At 34.2% G+C, this 19,765-nt stretch overlaps 1 protein-coding gene across 3 annotated transcripts in view; it reads right to left on the bottom strand.

Annotated features, from left to right (window-relative positions):
- LOC145266585 (N(6)-adenosine-methyltransferase non-catalytic subunit METTL14-like) overlaps positions 1–17,955 on the bottom strand; it is a 34,737-nt gene extending 16,782 nt beyond the window's left edge. Inside the window, exons 1-5 of one of the 3 annotated variants that reach the window (XM_080122430.1) lie at positions 17,797–17,955; positions 11,647–11,726; positions 7,810–7,894; positions 2,596–2,661; positions 385–472 (exon numbers count right to left, since the gene is read on the bottom strand). In XM_080122430.1, the coding sequence (XP_079978556.1) occupies positions 385–472; positions 2,596–2,661; positions 7,810–7,894; positions 11,647–11,726; positions 17,797–17,862 (385 nt within the window). In that variant the 5' untranslated portion in view covers positions 17,863–17,955. Of the gene's footprint in view, positions 1–384; positions 473–2,595; positions 2,662–7,809; positions 7,898–11,632; positions 11,727–17,796 lie in introns of those variants that run through there. The other 2 variants (XM_080122429.1, XM_080122431.1) reach the window with 2 other exon arrangements.
- Between the last annotated feature and the right edge of the window lie 1,810 nt (positions 17,956–19,765).

The raw sequence follows: 19,765 nt of genomic DNA on the forward strand, positions 1-19,765 counted from the left end.
TGACAGAAATCCACTCTATGGTTTTCCCTTGCCAAACTTTCACAGAAAACACTCGACTAGCTACAACTACTATAAACGATTTCCCTCACTCTCTAACTGTTCCTAAATCTAAACCCAGGTTCCATGAACAAAGCTTCTTTCCCATAACTGTTCCGCTGTCTTGCTTCCCGGTTGAATACAACATAGTAGCCTTCAAATCCAATGTAAACAAATTCTTGTTGAGCCGTCCCCATAAATAATAAAATTTTACCCAGTTTACACTATCAGCGATTACTACACTATCATCTTATATTCATTAACTCTTATCCTCAAGTGGTCTTCAGGCCTTCATAAGTGGTGACTACCAAGTAAAAAAAAAAAAAGTAAAAGTTTAATTTGTCTTACCTACATCTCTAATAAAGTTCTGTGGTCTTTCACCCGTGTCGACAAAATGTTGACAATAGTCGTTGTGTGGATTTGCACTTTGGGTCCCCTGTCAAAAAAAAAAGGGAGGAAAAAAAAATTCTGTAAAAACTCTTAATGAGTATTCTTTAGAGTCAATATAAACGAACTCATTTTTAGTAAATTTGTTCAAAATCTTCAAACCAACATTAAGAGGAGGACCATAAGAATTTAAATTAAACAAATATATTTCCATGTGCCTTTTTTTTATGAGATGACTGACCAATTTTTATGATTTCAGATTCAAATGAATAGCTACAACACGAACAGGAACCTGTATTCAAGTTAGTGTCCTATAAGTTAATCGTGTAAGCGATTGGATCATACTGTTGAAGTTTGTTGGAAAATTTTGACAGCATTATTTGTTTATGCACCACAGTGTGGTATGACTGACGATATGAAAGATGTGTTTCATGACAAACTTGTTGCAGTAAGTAATAAGGTTGATGAGAAGGAAGTGCTTGTGGCAGGAGATTTGAATTATTATGTTGGAAAGTCACCTCATGATTTTGAAGGTGACATTTGTGTCCTGTGACGAGTACGTATATCAAAGATTTTTCGGTGCTTCTTCAGTATTAGAACGAAAATCAAAATATTGAATTTCAAGTAAAACCAATATCTACTTAATCATCATGTCGCGATAATGAACACATCCAAAAATTGTGAAAAACGATTGGGTAAAAAATTAATTATTAATGAAAACAGTTTTTGAAAAAAAATTAGCGAAAATTAATTTTTGTTAAAAAACAGAAGAGTTTGAATCATAATAAGGGAGGTAATTATTTTCTGAAAACTGGAAATCTTAGACCAATTTAGCAAAACTCAATTTTTGCTAATTGTGTTCAAAAAATATTTTCATTAATCTTCTACCTTATCATTTTTCATAATTTTTGGATATGTTCATTACTGGGACATGACAATTACTACTGACGGTACAATCCAACATTCTTCCAATTCTGATACAATTATGGATTCCTTGCTAAATTCTCAATTCCAATTCATTTTTATCTCTTATAAAGTTATTTTTTTCCCAATTACCATAAAAACATGTTTAATGTGCAAATACTTTCTCAAGCGTAAAATATATTTGTGCAGATGGTGATCTATAGATTTTAGTTTTACTGATAGTTTAAAACAAAAAAATATTTTATCATTACTATCAGAAGTCTAAGATTTTGCTTTAAATAAAAAAAAAAAAAAAAAAAAAACAATTCAAAGAATCGTTTTTGGCATCGGAAAATAGGCACACACTTTTACGATTCCGATATCCCTAAAAGTTCCAATTTTTATCATTCCTGATTCAAATTGATCATCTCAACACTAGTAGATACCATTGATTTTAATTGAAATTAAATATTTTAATTTTCAAATTTTGCTCTTAACGAAGGAGCACCAAAAACACAAACTGTTTTCATACCCAATGAAGATGTATGTCATCGAAACTTAGGTAATTCCAAATTTTTAAATAAATTTTTATCAAAAACGTTCTGTGGTGTATTGGTTTCTTAACTGACAAATTCTAATTCACACGATGTTTACATTGAGTAAAAAAAAAATTCTTATACAGGATGTTCCAAAATGTCTTTGGCACATTTAAGTCCTTATATCTGCTTAACTATCATTAAGATGAAAGTGGTGTCATTTTAAAGCTAAAAGTTTTTTTTATAAGGCTATTGATTTTGTTTTTTATAAGGCTATTGACTTTGTTTTCATTTCTTTTCTGATTCAGAAAAGGCGTTTTGTGTGCTTGAATTTGCAAAAACTGAATCATGGACACTTGTTCAACATGAATTTCATAAAAAAGATCTCACACCCTGCATTTTTTTTTTGTGGGGATTTGTGAAAGGACTGTTCTATGTGCCTCTCATTTCAAGATACCTGGAAGAACTGAAGGCCTAAATAACAGAAGCTGTTGCAAGCACTGACAACACAATGCTGGGACACGTTTGGCAAGAATTGGACTATCGGTTTGATGTGTGTTGTGTGACCAATGGCGGTCACATTGAACATCTTTGAACATTCCATGAAAAACTTAAAATTACAAACTTTTTGAATATACGAGATGCGTTTTTATATCCTTAATAGTTCTCGAGATATTCAATGTCAAAATGTGCCCAAGACTTTTGGAACACCCTGTATTGTGACAAGACTTACTTTTAGAAAAGTGCTGGAATCGGTATAAATCTCCTCCTGTTCAAATTCATCGATGTCATCGGTACTCTGCAAGAGAAAGAAAAAATGGAAATGTTCAATATGTCAACATCTACACGAGTCATTTTAGTGCTACAAACTGAAAACAAAAAAAAATTTATTACTATTGGGTTTAGGCTGTTTGCCAATCAATTATGTTTTATTCTTCCGCCAGACTTGATCCTAGTTTGATATCGGTAATGGAGTGACGACTTCCCAGTTCAGCATCTTTAATTCGAAAGGGAATTTATGCTTGATCAAACTGGAAAAGGTGCAAGACCATATTATTTCTCTCGATAACAATTGCCGACCCCCAAATGCTGTTTGCTATGGTTTTCTTCTCTTTTGTCTTCTTGTTCTGGCAGTGTCATCGTTTCTCACACATTGGCGATTGCCACACTGGTTCACAAGGACTTTATGTATCTGGTAGTGTTCTTAGATGGGTTTTGTATCAGAATGTCTCTGATAAGTATTGATAATCGAAAAAATCCGATGAAAGAAGGAACAAGTATGAAAAATAAAGCAACTTAAAAACACAAACGTCAACATATTCTGCAGATATCCATTGTACTCTGGATGCGTAACACCATCAACCCTCAAAGATGTAATGTCTACAGCTTAGTTTTCTGTTGACGCTGCGTCCGTCAGTTAATCGATCTCATCTCCTTATCTCAGCCTCCTAAAGCTCTCCCAATCTGGTCCAAGCCGCAAACTGCCTTAAACTGTTGCAAAACTCAATACTGTCCGTAAACTGTCCCTAATTGTCACAAAACTCACCCCCATTGCTAATACACTCCATAAACTGTCTGAAAAAAAAAAAAAAAAAAAAAAAAAAAATCACAAGATAACACAAATAAATTCAGTCCGTTTTCAGTCACTTTAAGTACCTTGAAGAAGTGAACACCTACAAACAGCTTACACACCAGCCATTGGCTGGTTCATGTTTGTCGTGGCCGAAATTCTGAAGTTTTGAATTTTCCAGTTGACTTTAAGCTAAAGGAATGAGTCAACTGGAAAGCAGAAATCACTCAACTCACAATGTCATCGTCCACTTTCATGGTGGACAGTAGGCAACTTGCTCGCCACCCTTCTCACATTATTCAACATTAATTGGATTTTTTGGTTCTTCTCCAGAATTCCTTCTATATCTAAAAAAATAAATAAAGAAAGAAAACTAATATTTGTGCATCCTTGTTCAGAATTCCCCCATATTAAAAAAACAAAAACTAAAAAAAATTTGTATGATGTACATACCTGTGAACGAAACGAAAATATCATATTCAAAAATCCGTATAAATTGATCAAGTAGACTTTTTGTTAAGAAAATCTAATTCTACGAGTAACCAAAGAGCAGCTGTTTTGTTAATCATTTTTGAAAACAATCTAATCTTTTAGATGTGATAAGTCTGGCTTCGTTTTTTTTTTTTTTTTTTTAGTAATTGTGGTTTTAAGTTGAAAATAAAGAATTTTTTCACTCATTTATTTCTGCATTGTGTTCAAAACTTTGAAACGGATATTGAGAAAAAGACTTTTCTTTTCTAACGATTTATGTTTCACTTTAGAAAACTAATGCTATGAGAAACGTTTATATATACCTATATGTATAAAAGACAAATGCGTCATGCGCATTTTTGTATGTCCAAGAAAGGCTTTTTTCGCCGGGCTTCTCGGGGGAAGGGGGTTAGGGTTGGGGAGGGGGGGGGTTTACTCTGTCTTAGAACTCTTTATGTACCCCCTAGATCATAATATGTACGGTTTGTGAACGTGCGTCGCATCTAGATTTATTTACGTCAACTTTTATTAAATTTTTGCTATTTCGGCTTCTCACGTGTTCGTTCGGCTTTTTCGCGAAAAAAGCGAAACTGATCCGAAGCGAAAGTGCGGTTCCCGGCCTTCATGCCGGGAACGTTCAGAAAGCAATGGGTGTTTGATCAATGTGGGGGAAACTCCTTATATCAGAAAATTGCTATTCATATGGACACTCTCCTCTGTATGGGGAGCTAGCTGGCCCTCCTCCCTCCGAACATTTTGGCGAAAAAAGTTGGGAAACAAAACCAAAATAACTACCCCGCAGTAAAAGTTCTCTGGCATGATCATTAAAATCGCGCACCTGTCAAGTTAACTTTTTTATCGTTAAAATTTGAATTCTATTTAGGTACTCTCCCTTCGTGGGCTTCATGGGTAAGTTGCCAGGTTTTTTTTCACACTTTCTTTTCCATCTTCGCCTCGACGTTCTGGATTCGATCCTACCTACTTACCAAGACTTTTTTTTACCCCCCCCCAACATACACAAACCTATACAAACATCCGGGGCAACGCCAGGTATCCCTGCTAGTATATATATATATATATATATATATATATATATATAAATAAAGTAGAATTTTTTTCTTGCTCTACCATTAATATAAAAATCCTACTTTTTCTATTAAAAAATTAGTAAAATGAGCTTTTTTAATATACTCAGTCATGGATATGCGAGTGACTATAGGAATTTGCATATTTCTTTGAAAAATGAGCATTAATAACTTATTTTTATGGTTTCTCATTAGATGATTGGTTTCATTTCACTATTACGCTGAATATTATTTATGCATAGTTTCTTCATTTCGCATAATTGCACAGAATTTAAGATGGAAACGTTCTAGCACACCAAAATATTTATATATATATATATATATATATATATATATATATATATATATATATGAAAGTGACCTTGTCAGTGTGTGTGCGAAAAGTCTCTACCAAACTCCTCTGTGAATATTTGGGCTACAGAGTTGAAATTTGATATATATACTGTATTTGGACCTGCAACAAGCTTTTGATTTGGGTCAAAATTGACAAACAAAAAGAAAAAAAACATTGACCATGACCAGGTGTAAGTTGACTATACCTGTTTTTTTTACGCATGCGCTAATTAAAAGTTATAGGTTAAACAATGTTATTTTTTTTATTTTTGTATGCGGATGAATTTATGTCATACATTAACAGATAAGGCAAGAGAGCTATATGTTTTGGTTTTGATGGCATACAAGTCGTTTTTTTTTTTTTATTTTACTTTTGAAATCACGACTAGGTACAATATAATAATTGATAGATAATTGCGTCTATAATATTAAACAAATATTAAATCTACATGAATTAAAATATATTTAAGCATATTTTACGACCGAGCAACACCAGACAACCTGCTAGTGTTAAATAAAACTGTTTCTCTTTGACTTCCACTTTTTATTTATCAAAAGTCTTGCAAGGAAAAGTCCCTTCTGATTAATGCTTATGTAATTCCAGTTTAATTTTAAACCTCTACATAAAAAAAATGCTCAAACGGTAACAATTAAGACTGGAGTGCTAAATGTTTTGGTTTCAATTCTAGCTGATAGCACTCAAGATATATATATATATATATATATATATATATATATATATATACATATATATAATGAAGTAATGTTGGCATGAAGTAATTTCTATAGAAATTACTTCATGCCAACATTACTTCATTCCGACATTTACTTCTGAAGACAGTCGGCGAAAAGTACTTCAAGTTTCTTCACCGTTCCCCCTTTTCCTTTTTTTCTTTCTCCCCCTTTTAGTCGATCTTCTTCCTTTTCAATTTATTTTTCTTACTTTTAGTCGATCCTGTTTCTTTTTACATTATAGTCGATCATTTTCTATAAGGTTTAAAAAAAAAAAAAAAAATGCCCCACTTCGCTTTAAAATATATATATACTAGCATTTCAGCCCGGCGTTGCCCGGGTGTTTGGAGGTGTATGCTGAGCAAAAAAAAAAAGTAAATTTTTTTTTTAATTTGACCCCTATTATGACCTCTTAAAATTTATAGTTTCGGGCTCAAATCACTTTATTAAGTTAGATCCAGGTTCAAGGAACCTATATCTAAAATTTCAAGTGTCTAGACCCAAAATTGTCGGAGGAGTTTGGTAGAGTTCTTAAAGGTCAAATCGTTGAAATTTGACCCTTAACAGCCAAATTTCTGGCTGACACCCGTCACATTGATTTTCCCAAATCTCAGTACCCGGTATTTCAAATTTCGAGTCTATAGACTAAAAATTGACAGAGTTATTGCGTAGGGAAATGTACACAGACAGACAGACACACAGATAGACAGACAGACACGTTCACTTTTATAGATATATATATATATATTCTTTTCTATTCTAAAAATAACTCGATCACAACTCACCATTTCTGTTTCTTTATTCATATTTAGAAATTTGGCCTCGGCAGAAGTCTTAAAATCTCTCCATTTCTTCATTCTACACAAAATTTATCCTTCCTTTTTATAATAATATTTCGAACTCACTCTTTTTTTCCTTGTACCCATTTGTGACTTATTTCACAAAATTCTGCAATACATAGAAAAGAGCAGTTGCCTGTGTATGTCCAACTAAAATTAAAAAACTATAAAGCAATCACCCACAAAGTTGGTATTTTTCTTGATCGGTGTTGCCCTGGACAAATAATATTTAAAATTTAGAAAAAATATTCATTCTTTGATCTAAATTAGCACAGATTTCATCAGTGAAATGAGTTTTTTTTTGTTTTTTTTAAAGACAATTTCTGTACTAAAGAGGGAAGTAACTGATTTTTTAACAAGGAGTTACTCCATAACGCAGACCGACTCACTCATCAAGGAATCTGTATAAAGAAGAAGTTGTCTGTGTGTGTTCAGAGAGAGGAATGGGGCTGGGTGGAAGAGAAGCACTGGATGTAGATATGAAGAGAGACCTGATCCACAGGGTTGATACCAGTCACGATGAAAGCTGTAAAGTCACTTCGTACGTGCTCAAGCCAGGTAGTCTACAATTCTTGGGGTACTCCTTTGAAAAAAAAAAAATGCCTTGTTTTGCACAGAAAAAGATAAATAAATTTGAGGAGGCTAAACTACTTTGCTGGGTTATGTATATTTTTTGGGGAGCGTAATGGCAGGAAACTACTCCGCCCAGACAGCACCTGCACAAGAGAGTCAATACCTGATGCATAATGCCGCCATACATGGAAGTAATTTTGTTCTTTATTGTTTGGTTGGTATGTAATTTACACCTCTGTAAAATTGACCTTGTGCCACATGCTGCTTTGAGGAAGAAATGGCAGATAACAGAGTTACTGTATTTCTAGCAAGATCCGTGAAGAATTGGATTTTCGAAATCTTACCTTGTTTCCAAGTGTCTGCATGTTCATGACACCTTTCTCCGACACAGATTGACGCACAGGGTTCGTAAAACTTGGGCTACCACTGCTACTATCGAAATGAAAGAAACACATGTATTAAATTGTAGACATAAAAAAAATTAAATAAATAAAATAACTTAATATTCCCTCAAACCCATTCTGTGATACTATGACCATCCTCCCCCAAATATCAGAAAGTGAAAAAAAAGGTGAAAAACTATAAGAAAAAGAGGAAACAAGTTCATCAGCAGAAGAACAGGAAGTGAGGTTAGTAGACAGAAAAAAGAGGGGGGGGGTGTTCACAAAGGCACACAAAAAGAAGCTGAAACAGGATTGTTAATCAAGGTGTGGCCGTGCTTAAGATAAAAGACTTGTCTGAGCTTCAATTTATCTTCCCCCTTGCCATCAGTTGATGCCTCCGTTCAGTCTTGAAAGACAAAGGATACCCCCTGTAGGAGCAGCTGCACATGTGATTGTGAAGCAAGGGTTGCGCAATCCCAACCACACCTCTCCTGTATTGGCACTGTGAGTCCAGTGGAAAGGAGAAGTCCAGGACAGCTGGAAAACAATACAGAGATAAGCGGAGAGCACATACAGCACCTGGAAGTCCCAAATGGTCACCCATTTAGTACTGACCAGGTTCAACATTGCTTAACTTCAGTGATCCAGTGGAAACTTTCACAAAAAGAAACACTCATCTAGCTAGAACAACTATCAACAATTTCCCCATTCTCTATCTGTATTGAAGTGGCACTCACCCTATGTGAGTTGAACTGACTTCCTCCAAAGGAGAAAGTTTCATGGGAATATGAAATTCACAAGCGGTCCACCCACAGTTGCATGTATTCTCCCTATCTGTGCCTAAATCTAAATGCAAACTCCATGAACAAAGATTCTTTCTTAAAACTGTCCGCCTGTGGAACTCTGTTCCACCAGCCTGCTTTCCAGCTGGCTACAACATAGTTGTCTTAAAGTTCAACGCAAAGTTCTTAAGCTGTCCTCCTAAATAATCCATTTCTACCCTATTTCCACCACTAAACTATTACTATGCTGTTGTCCCAGTGACTATCATACACTCATCAGCCCTTATCCTTGAGTGGCTTTTGGGCCTTGATAACTGGTGATTCCCTTGTAAAAAAAAAAAATAAAATAAAAAAAATAAAACAATGGAGGTCAATATATTTAGAGTTAGTTTTCGGATGATTTTTTGTGACATCAGATGGACAGTGTTTGCGACCATTGACAGTTGCTCTTCGTCTTGACACAAAAAGACACTGCTCATCCTGAGTGGATTGATACCACCATTATTTTTTCTCCTGGAATTCTTTATAATTCAAAACTTCTCTGACTGGATTGATGCTGCCAATTTTCAATTTATACTTAACATTCACAGTTGGATATTTTTCTTTTCTCTGCGATAGAATTATTTCTCTTACCATCTGTTTTTTGGATCTTTTTCGTTTACAACAATGGCTTGAATGACTAGAAGCAGCTTATCCTGCCTTGACAGTGTTCAAAATAGACTTCGTAGTCTGGTGGAGAGGGGGAGGTGCTCTTTTCTCTTCTTTGCAACCTCTTTTCCACAGAAGAGATGTTGCGAGCCTGTCTCTGCTTTACTGTTATTTTCATGGCAAGGGTTAATGTTGTATAGCGAGGTATCAAAAAAGGGAAATTTTTTTTCTTTTTACAAGGTAGTCACCACTTATCAAGGCCCGGAAGCCACTCAGGGATAAGGGTTATTGCGTGTACAGCAATCAATGGGATAGTATCGTAGTAATTGTTAGTATTGGAGATTTGATGAAGTGCCTTACTTAAGGGGGCGATTCATCAGTAATTTGTTTATGTTGGACTTGAAGACATCCAGGTTGTAGTCAGGTGGGAAACAGGCAAACGGAAAAGAGTTCCACAGGCGTACACTTCTAAGAAAGAAGCTTTGTTCATGGAATCTACGTTTGGATTTTTGCATAGATAAAGAGTGGGGAAAATTATTGGCAGTAGTTTCAGCTAGACGGGCGTTTATCGTGAAGGATTGGCGAGGGGGGAATGTGTGTATAACCCCAAAAAGGGTACATATTTTACTATCTAAGCGTACACGTGTATATACTTTGTGATCTATTTGTGTTTGTGATGTATATATACTTGTTTGAGTCATGGTGTTTGAATCCATACACATGTCACTAAAATGTCTTTTGGTTCTTCACTATTTTGATCATATGTTGTCTTATCTACATATATATCCGTAACAGTCTATTTTACGGCCCGTGATTAGTCTCGTCTAGGTGTTGATGCTGTGCATGTGTGTTAGACACATGTTACATAAACATATATACACACATGACATACCTGTTTTTTTTTGTTTTTTTTTACATGGAGGTCACCACTTATCAAGGCCCGAAGACCACTCATGGATAAGGGTTACTGCGTGTACAGCAATCAATGAGATAGTATCGTAGTAATCATTAGTATTGGGGGGTTTTTGATAGAGAGTCTTACTTAAGGGGGCAGTTTGTCGAGTTTGTTTATCTTGGACTTGAAGACATCCAAGTTGTAGTCAGGTGGGAAACAGGCAAGCGGCAGAGAGTTCCACTGGCGTGCAGTTCTAAGAAAGAAGCTTTGCTCATGGAATCTACGTTTGGATTTAGGCACAGATAAAGAGTGGGGAAAACTGTTCTGATCTTGTTTCTCTAAAAGATTTTCAGCCATCTTGGGGAGAGGGATTCTGTGTAAACAAAGATATTTCAAGACAGACCAAGATGCTGTATATATATATATATTAATATGAATTCCAATTAAGGAATAATATATATATATATATATATATATATATATATTAATATGAATTCCAATTAAGGAATAATATATATATATTGGTGTTACATCTTGGGGAGAGGGATTCTGTGTAAACAAAGATGTTTCAAGACAGACCAAGATGCTGTATATATATATTAATATGAATTCCAAGTAAGGAATAATATATATATATATATATATATATATATTTCTTTATTTTTCCCAGGTAGTCATCATAGCAAAGGAGTAATCGACGATCTTGGCTTGGGGCTAGTTTTTCTACGTCTCCCCCTTCCCTCGTGAGGAGACCCCTTGCAGATGATGTTCTTCCTTTGATGTCTTCAATCCAACTCCACACTTTGCTCCAGCAAACTGGAAATTGTAACAGATGACGTCAACTTCCGGTCAGCTGTTCAGCTACCTACTAGTGCAAACTTGACTGGCCACTAGTTTGACATATTTTGATAACCTTATCAAAACAGATTCAAATCCCTTGTTTACTTCGCCAGATAGATAAATAGATACACCGATAATCAGATAAACTGATAGATAATTTACTCTTTTGCTCGGTCAACTATATAACAATAATCAATGTTTGTGAATTTTCAAGTAAGAGATTAATAGACAGAGAATGTGCGAGAAACAGAGACACATATCAGCTTATACTTACTCCACACTTTCCTCCAGCAAACCGGAAATCGTGACAGACACCACATCAACTACCGGTTAGCTGTTCAGATACCTTCCGGTGCAAACTTGACTGGTCACCAAGTTTGACATGTTTTGATAACCTTATCAAAACATAGCTTCACATCACTTGTTTACTTCGCCAAATAGATAGATAAACAGATACATAGATAGATACACCGATAATAATATAAAGTGATAGACAGATAACAGATAATTTACTCTTCTGCTCGACCAACTATATAAAAATAGTCATAGATTCAATGTTTGTGAACTTTTAAGTTAGAGATAATTAGGCAGAGAATGCGGGAGAGACAGAGACACATACCAGTTTATACTTACGTGGCATAGCGTTGCTTTTTGGGAGGAGTAATGTCCGAATGAAGAATGTTTCTTAGTTCATCTGGTCCCGAGGCTCCAAACTGAATATAACAAAAACATGCTTGATTTAAGGTCAAATTAAACAACGACTGAACAAAGGAAGAGGAACAGTGAAGGCGAGAGGGGGGGGGCATGTATTAATTTAGGTAAAAAAATTATTTTATTTTTCTGAAAACATTTTCTAAATTAATAAATATTTCATGGAGTCGTATATTTTTTATAATATTAGGTTGGAGAATGCCAAATTTTCATAAAAAAAAAAATCACTTGTCTAGCTGAAACCACTATCAATAATTTTCCCCACTCTTTATCTGTGGCTAAACCTAAACGTGGATTCTGTGAACAAAGCTTCTTTCTTAGAAATGCACGCCTGTGGAACTCTGTTCTGTTTTCCCTCACCCTCGAGTGACCTCTGGGCCTTGATGTGGTGACTCCTTTGTAAAAAAAAAAAAAAAACAGAAAAAGACCCAGTGCACCTAGCCTGAGCAAGGCAAGACAGGTCAAGGGTTAGCTCCATAGACAAAACATGCGAGAAACAGGTATCAAGTTATCAGATGGAAATTGTATCAGATTTTTGGATTGGAGAATAAATTTGTAGGGTTTTATATATATTTTTTTTTTTTTTTACGATTTTTTTTGTTTTTGAATAAAAATGATTGAGAATCGTTTTGTGATCGCAGTTCAATTCATGACTTATTTGGTGACCGTCCTCCTAAAGTGCTGGGTCCGACTTTGAAAGACATCCAATGGTAAAGGAATATGCCCTTAGTTATCCTTGCTCCCAGGTTCACTCAAGTCGTACTACAGAGATTTTTAAATCAACCTTGTAATGTCTACAGTATAATATGAATTGCTTAAATTTGTGAATAAAATAAAAAATTAAAAAACTACATGATTTTCTATATAAAAAAAAAAATACTTGATCAATTTATGAGATTTTTGGAATATGACATTTTCATTCCATGACTGGTGCTTACAAAGAGCCGCCGGAAACTGAAGGAGCGAGCTGGAGCCGCCGGAAGCTGAAGGAGCGAGCTGGAGCCGCCGGAAGCTGAAGGAGCGAGCTGGAGCCGCCGGAAGCTGAAGGAGCGAGCTGGAGCCGCCGGAAGCTGAAGGAGCGAGCTGGAGCCGCCGGAAGCTGAAGGAGCGAGCTGGAGCCGCCGGAAGCTGAAGGAGTGAATTTGAGCCACTGGAAGCTGTAGGAGTTAGCTGGGATCACTAGAGTCACTTGAAACTGCAAAAAGGAGTTGGCAGTGTAAGAAACTGCTGGAGTCAAAGCAGATTTGGGAATTGGAGTGGCAGGCTGTGAAGGAAGTTCCAGAAAGCAAGCAACAGTAGAGAGTGGATTGTGTATCGCATTCTGGTAGTTTGTGAATAGTCTTGAAAAGGACTGTTTGAATCGCATAATTAGTTTTAATAGCTAGTCCTGAAAATAGCTGTTTGAATCGCATAGTTTTAATAGCTAGTCCTGAAAAGGGCTGTTTGGTTACGGCTATTTGGCTCACTACATACACAAGCTTGTCAAATTGGGATGGAGTGCTCCTAATTCCTTGCCAAGCGATATTTACTTTTGTCCCATTTGACACGAGATCAGGAAAGTAGGTACAGTCAAGCCAGCACCCTATGAAGGAGGAACACTCTGGCCATAAAAAATTGCCTGGGCAGCTCCATCGGCATTTCCCAGTAGGGGCACCGCAGACAGTAAGCAATAAACTTACTGCCCTCGAAATCTGGGAAACTAGGCCTATGAGGGTGTAACCCCTAAAATTGTACACAACAGGAAAATTCAAAAATGGCACATACTCTGTTGACTTTGGAATCTAGCGAATCAGCTGTGAAGTTGCCAGCGTCAAGACAACAGCGTTACAGCAATTGTGTTCCTAGACAAACAAATGATTATAATTAATTTCAGGCCAGATTTCTTACAGGCAAAAATGTCACAAGTGTTTATTGACTGTACATATAATAATCTCGGTTTGAAATTAATGTCTGTTGTTTTTGTTTAGTTGTGAAAAACTGAGATTTTGTGTTCTTTGTTGTTAAAAAAAGTTTGTTTTTATTTGTAAAAAAGGAGTCCCCACTTATCTGGGCCCGGGTTGCTATTTTTAGCATGCGTTGTCATGACGTGTTCAGGTGGGTGGAGTTGTCAGTCACGTGTCTGGTTCTCCCGACCAGCATGTTTATAAAAAAAAAAAAAAAACGTGAGCAGCGATATGAAAGTGCAACAATATATAAAACCATTTTCTTACAAGTTTTAGCGATTGCTCATATGCTGTAGACATTACTAGACTGATTTTTAAAATCTTGGTAGTTCAGATTGAGTTGTGTCCCTTTATTAAACATGGTGGATCAAAACAGAATGCCTTGCTTCCTCATAAAATCTTATTTTTTTATTTATTTATTTTTTTTTTACACAGTGGTCACCACTTATCAAGGCCCGGAAGCCACAGGGATAAGGGTTATTGCAAGTACATTACGTTAGTGTGGAGATTTGATGAAGTGTTTACTTAAGGGGGCGGTTCATTAGAAATTTGTTAACGTTGGACTTGAAGACATCCAAGTTGTAGTCAGGAAATTTTTTTCAAAACAGATAATTACTTGATTAATTTATATAATTTTTAGAATATGATATTATCATTCAAAGATTTTTCTATATTTTTGTTTTTTAATTAGGTTGAATTCTGGACAAGAACCCAAACCAGAAGTGGCCAAAGCAGTTTTCGATTTGGAAGTCGCTTCGTAGATGTTTGTTTACAAAAATCCAAGCGCTAAGTCTGGAGTAATTAATATGGGTCGCCTTCTCTTCCTACCGATAAGAGATATGACACGGACCTTCTTTTTTTTTTTATGTGAAAGAATCCATCCCTTTCAGAAAGGTGGCACTCAAGATAGTTGCAAAACTTATCGGCATTTATTGTGGGGACAATTCTGTAAATTTTTATTTAGTTTCCACATTAACATTTTCCTTTAAAATGACAGTCTTTATAGGTTTTCGGGTATGCTGAAAACGAATATCGTGTTGAAATTTTCCACAAATAAATAGTTTTCCGGATATTAAGCAATGTAATTCTGTATGTTAAAAGTAATGGCTGGCCATTATTGTACGCGCAAGAACGCACCTATTTTTTAACATAATGAATTACTGCTTAATATCTGGTAAACTTGCGGAAAATTTAAATGTGATATTCGTTTTCAGCATACCTGAAAATCATTGCAAGTCGTCATTTTAAAGGAAGGGGGCACTCAGGGTAGTTGCAAGACTTGTTAGCATTTTCCGGTGGAGGTACTTCCCATAACTGGCAATAAACCCCTCCCTTTCTCGAAGGAAGAGATGATGCCTAGTTAAGCTGTAATACGACAAGTAAATAAAATCCAGTTCTCTAGAGTCTGCCAAACGATTGTGAAAAATGGACCGCATGTCACAGTGACATCAGATTTGTGTGTACTATACAAACTATGGAAAAGCAGAAGTGACTTAATGGTTTTTTAAAACCTTTGTTTATCTTCTTCAAACTGCAATTAATAATTAATTTTTGTTGTAATTTTGTTAGGTTTTAAGATTTACACAGTTTAATGATTAATAATATTATAAACATTTGTATATTAAATAGGAAATAGTTTTACTGAATGTTCATTTGGTTACCTACGGGGTTCCATATTTTGTTCGGTAAAAAGAGACAAACAAAATATGAGAGGGGGGCTACAAAATGCTTAATATTTGTGCAATAATATTTTCAAATTGGTTTTAATCTGGCGATAAAATAGCTGACAAGAGTCATGTTTATATTAAAACTTAATATTAATAAAAATTCAAACACAATTAATTAAAAATTTATGTTTTAACGGAAAATTTTGAAATAATGGAATTTTAATCGTTTTAATCTTTTAAAAATTAATTAATGTTTACAAAGTTTCTTTTTCTTGGCAATTCAACTGATTATAGTATATATTAATTCGAAAAAACGCTATTTGAAAAACAACATAATAATATTAAGTTTATATCAATTTTTTAATTGCAATTTCAAGGTAATTTTTTGTTCAATATGTGTATTTAAATTTAAAAAAAATGTTTTTTATTTATTTGAACTCTTATGTTTCATAATAAATAAAAATTTAGATAGATTTAAATATATTTTGTTCGAATTTCGAAAAATAAATAGGGGGGGGGCACGCACTAAAAAATATTTCCCCTCATATATTTTACAAAAACTGCATTTTATGTAATTTCATTCTAAAATGGATAAGTATCGAAAATTTTACGAAAATCTGACCGTTAGTTGATTTTTACTAGATTTATTAAATACGGGTATGTTTTCACGTTCGGAATGTCTACTACATGGGAACGACGATCTTGGCCTTCGGGACAAGATCAAAGTGTAGTATCTGTTCTTCAGATGCTGCACTTCTATTTCTTGTTCTCTTTCGGTGGAGGAGAAATCCTTCACGACTGAGACAATTTTTATTTTTGTACCTTTTCTCCACGTTAAAAAACGACCCTGGTGTCTAACTCTGTCCTGTGGGGAGGCATAGTAAATAGGTACTACATGGGAACGTTATTTTAAAGCGCCAATTATGCAAACACGATTTTCGTCTTGCAATTTCATTATTTTCGTTCGATGAAAAAAAATTTAAAAAAATATTACTGGTTTATTTCGCCCTTCTTTTAAATGGTACAAAAGTTATACTGATAATATTAAATTTATAATAAAGTTACATCGTGTTACATATAGGGTGGGGGGTGGGGTAATTCTGTTGGTGAATTTTGGCAGTCCCTACAGTTCTCTCTTTACTCCATTTTAGGCCATGTATCGCATTTTGCAAATTTTTAGATTTTAATAAAAGCCCGAAAATATATAATGATAACAATTCATAACATATAGGAAACAAATATAGGTGCTTGTTCAGATTGACACTTATGGTGGCATTTAAAACTGAAATGTCTGTACGTTACCACACCAGTAACGGGACGAAGATGAAAAAAAAAAAACCAAAATTATGTGATTTGATCGAATAGTTTTATTTTTTATTAAAGAAAATAAAATTTTACTTTGTTTCAATGAGGGTGAAAAAAAAAAAAAAAAAGCGGCTAGCAAATCTGTAGACAAGGACAGATAACCTTAATGCACGTGGAAACTGTCAAAACAATCAGTGATTATCTCCCCGGGTTTTTATTACTGTACACATAGATTCGAAAAAGTTGTCAAAAAACAAATATATAACAAATAAATGTTATCAAAGGCAAGATAAGTTACTTTTCTACCAAGCTGGATATATTTTTTGTGTTTTTATTCAATGTAACATGTTTATTCAGCTCGAAAAGCATACAGTGTTTACCGATGTATTGGAACATTCAAGCTAGCGTCTGATTCTTTCTTTAACACGGTAAGTTCAGGAAAAGGTGTTATAAATAAAAAACTGAATAAAATACTGTTAAAAACTCGCTCAATATATGTTACCGTGACATAAGTTGACATATATTCGGCGGGTTTTTAATAGTATTCTGTATAGTTTATTATTTATAACACCTTTTCCCAAACTTACGGTGTTAAAGAGGGTGTGAGACGCCATCTTGAATTTTTGAATACATCGGTAAACACTATGTTTTTCGAGCTGAATAAATATGTTACATTGAATAAAAACACAAAAAATATATCCAGTTTGGCAGAAAAGTAACTTATCTTGCCTTCGATAACATTTATTTGTTATATATGTGTTTTTTGACAACTTTTTCGAATCTATGTGTACAGTAATACAAACCCAGCAAATTTATTTTTCGTAAATAAAAACAAAAATCAATTTTTATAATTTTTTAAATATAAAATTGTCATTCTATGACAAGTTGGTACAATATGAGTTTTTATTTTTTTTTTTTTATCGGTATAAGTGCCAATCTGAATAAGCACCCAAATATAAATCAATAAAGTATACTAAAATAAATATAACAATTAATCATTCTAGGCTTCCATAGTTTAAAAGAAAATCATCATTGCTTTTGTTGTTGTCAGGTCCCCGCCAAAAAAAAAAAAAGAAAGAAAAAATGTCTTTATATTTCAACATCAATTCGATATTTTTTAAAACGAAGAAACATTATTTGCTATCAAATCAACTCACAGCCATGGCCAATAATTCCTTCCGTTTCTGGGATCTCTCCCGAAGTTCTTTTAGTCTTTCACTCATGTTTCGAAATTAGAGGAATGCTATGTCTTCTCGTGTTGTTGTGTATCGTTAATACAAATAAAAGTACTTCCGGTAGGCGCCATTACAAATCGAGTTTACTTTTCGTTTTTGTTAATTAGTCACGACTGGTATAGATGAATGAATGGCGTCTGCGATAAGATAGACACTGTTTTGCGCCAATTTTTGAAGTGAAATAAATTCAACGTTTGTTACTATCTCATTTCACACACACACACACACACACACACACACACACACACACACACACACACACACACACACACACATATATATATATATATATATATATATATATATATATATATATATATATATAAGAGAAAGAAAATTAAAACTGTAAGTTGAACTTTACAATCAAAATTTATTGTTCGACTGAATACGCTAAAAAACAATTTACAAAGTCCTTATTCCGCGGAGTTTCAAAAAATGCTATTCTTGCTATTCTTCTCATCAGAGGACTGAGAGAAATCAGCAAATTGTATTTATAGTAATCCTAGATTTGCTAGTTATAGCATTAAGTGAAACCACAATTTATTGTAGTCATAAATTGGCAAAAAAAAAAAAAAAACAAGTGAAAAAATATTGGATATGTAAAAAACTATAAAAACAAACCGCACATAATATTTCAGCTTGCATGAAAATTCTCTCCAGGTAATCCGAAAAGCAAAAATAGTTCATTAGAGAGAATGGAGTCCAAAATTAAGTCCAGTGTAATGATGCATATAGTCCAGTTGGAAAGTTTTCAAAGCAAATATATATATATATATAGTAATTATAGGCAAGACAAAGTCATATGTTGGTATTCATAGATTGATTTGTCGATGCAATAAGGAGACATAATAATTGGGGAGATGTTATACCTAGGTATTTCGAAGCCTAATGCTTCTCATCAGAATAGAGGCAAGGGTTGTTGTGTATTGATTTATCTAACTGTGTGTTATCTAACAGCTTATTTAACAGACTATTGTCCTCAGATCCCTTAATGTCTATTTACTTAAAGCCCGTGACTCATCTGGTGGTCGTGTGTGCGTGTGTCTGTCAAACATATAATTACGTATACACATGATGACATACCTATCTGCGGCTGGCTGCTTCTGTCTTTTGGGCACTGCCTGAGGGATTCGCCAACATCTTGGGGAGCTGGGTTCTGCTATAACAAGCCCGCATGCAAGATACACCAGACTATGTATGTTTTTAGTCCTGAATATAATATTATTGGCTATGGCTTGAATTTGACCGCCATTTTGTTTTTCATTCTAGCTTAAGAGGGTATACACTATCTTTATTTTTAAATAAAATAAAGAACCACTTTGCAATAAGTTAAAATACCAAAAAAAAAAAAAAAAAAAAATGATCTCGATAAGTAGAAGAATAACTTATATGGCCTTTGGTAACATTTATTTGTTGTCTATTTATTTTTCTACATTTTTTTTTTTTTGTTTTGTTGGTTATTCTGCAAAATCATGTGACGTACTGTTTTATTGTTTGATCTTGAACGATTTTGAGCCAAATAAAGTTTTAAAATGTGGGTAATTATGTTTTCTTTTAATTTGTAAAAAAAGAATGAAAAAAAAAATGTGCTCAGAAAGAAAAAAACTCAGGGTCATGAGAAGAGTAGGGGGGGGAGGTAAGAGTTTGAGAAAATCTATACAATATTCTGTTTTTTCCTTTCTTAGTTACCTTACTTACGTTGCGTTTTGAAAAAGGCTAAATACAATTTTAAAAACCCAAACCACTTTAAAAAAGTCAAATTCATGAAATTTAACTTTAAAAAATGCTAATCTGGCAAACCTGGACAAGAATATGAGAGTAACCTCCTTTTTGATGTAGTCTCGTCTTTAAGTATAATAATAATAATAATAACTTTAAGTATTATTATTAT

This window comes from Euprymna scolopes, chromosome 41 (genome assembly GCF_053919585.1).
Source record: "Euprymna scolopes isolate OS-2025 chromosome 41, ASM5391958v1, whole genome shotgun sequence".
NCBI classification, from domain to species: Eukaryota; Metazoa; Mollusca; class Cephalopoda; order Sepiida; family Sepiolidae; genus Euprymna; species Euprymna scolopes.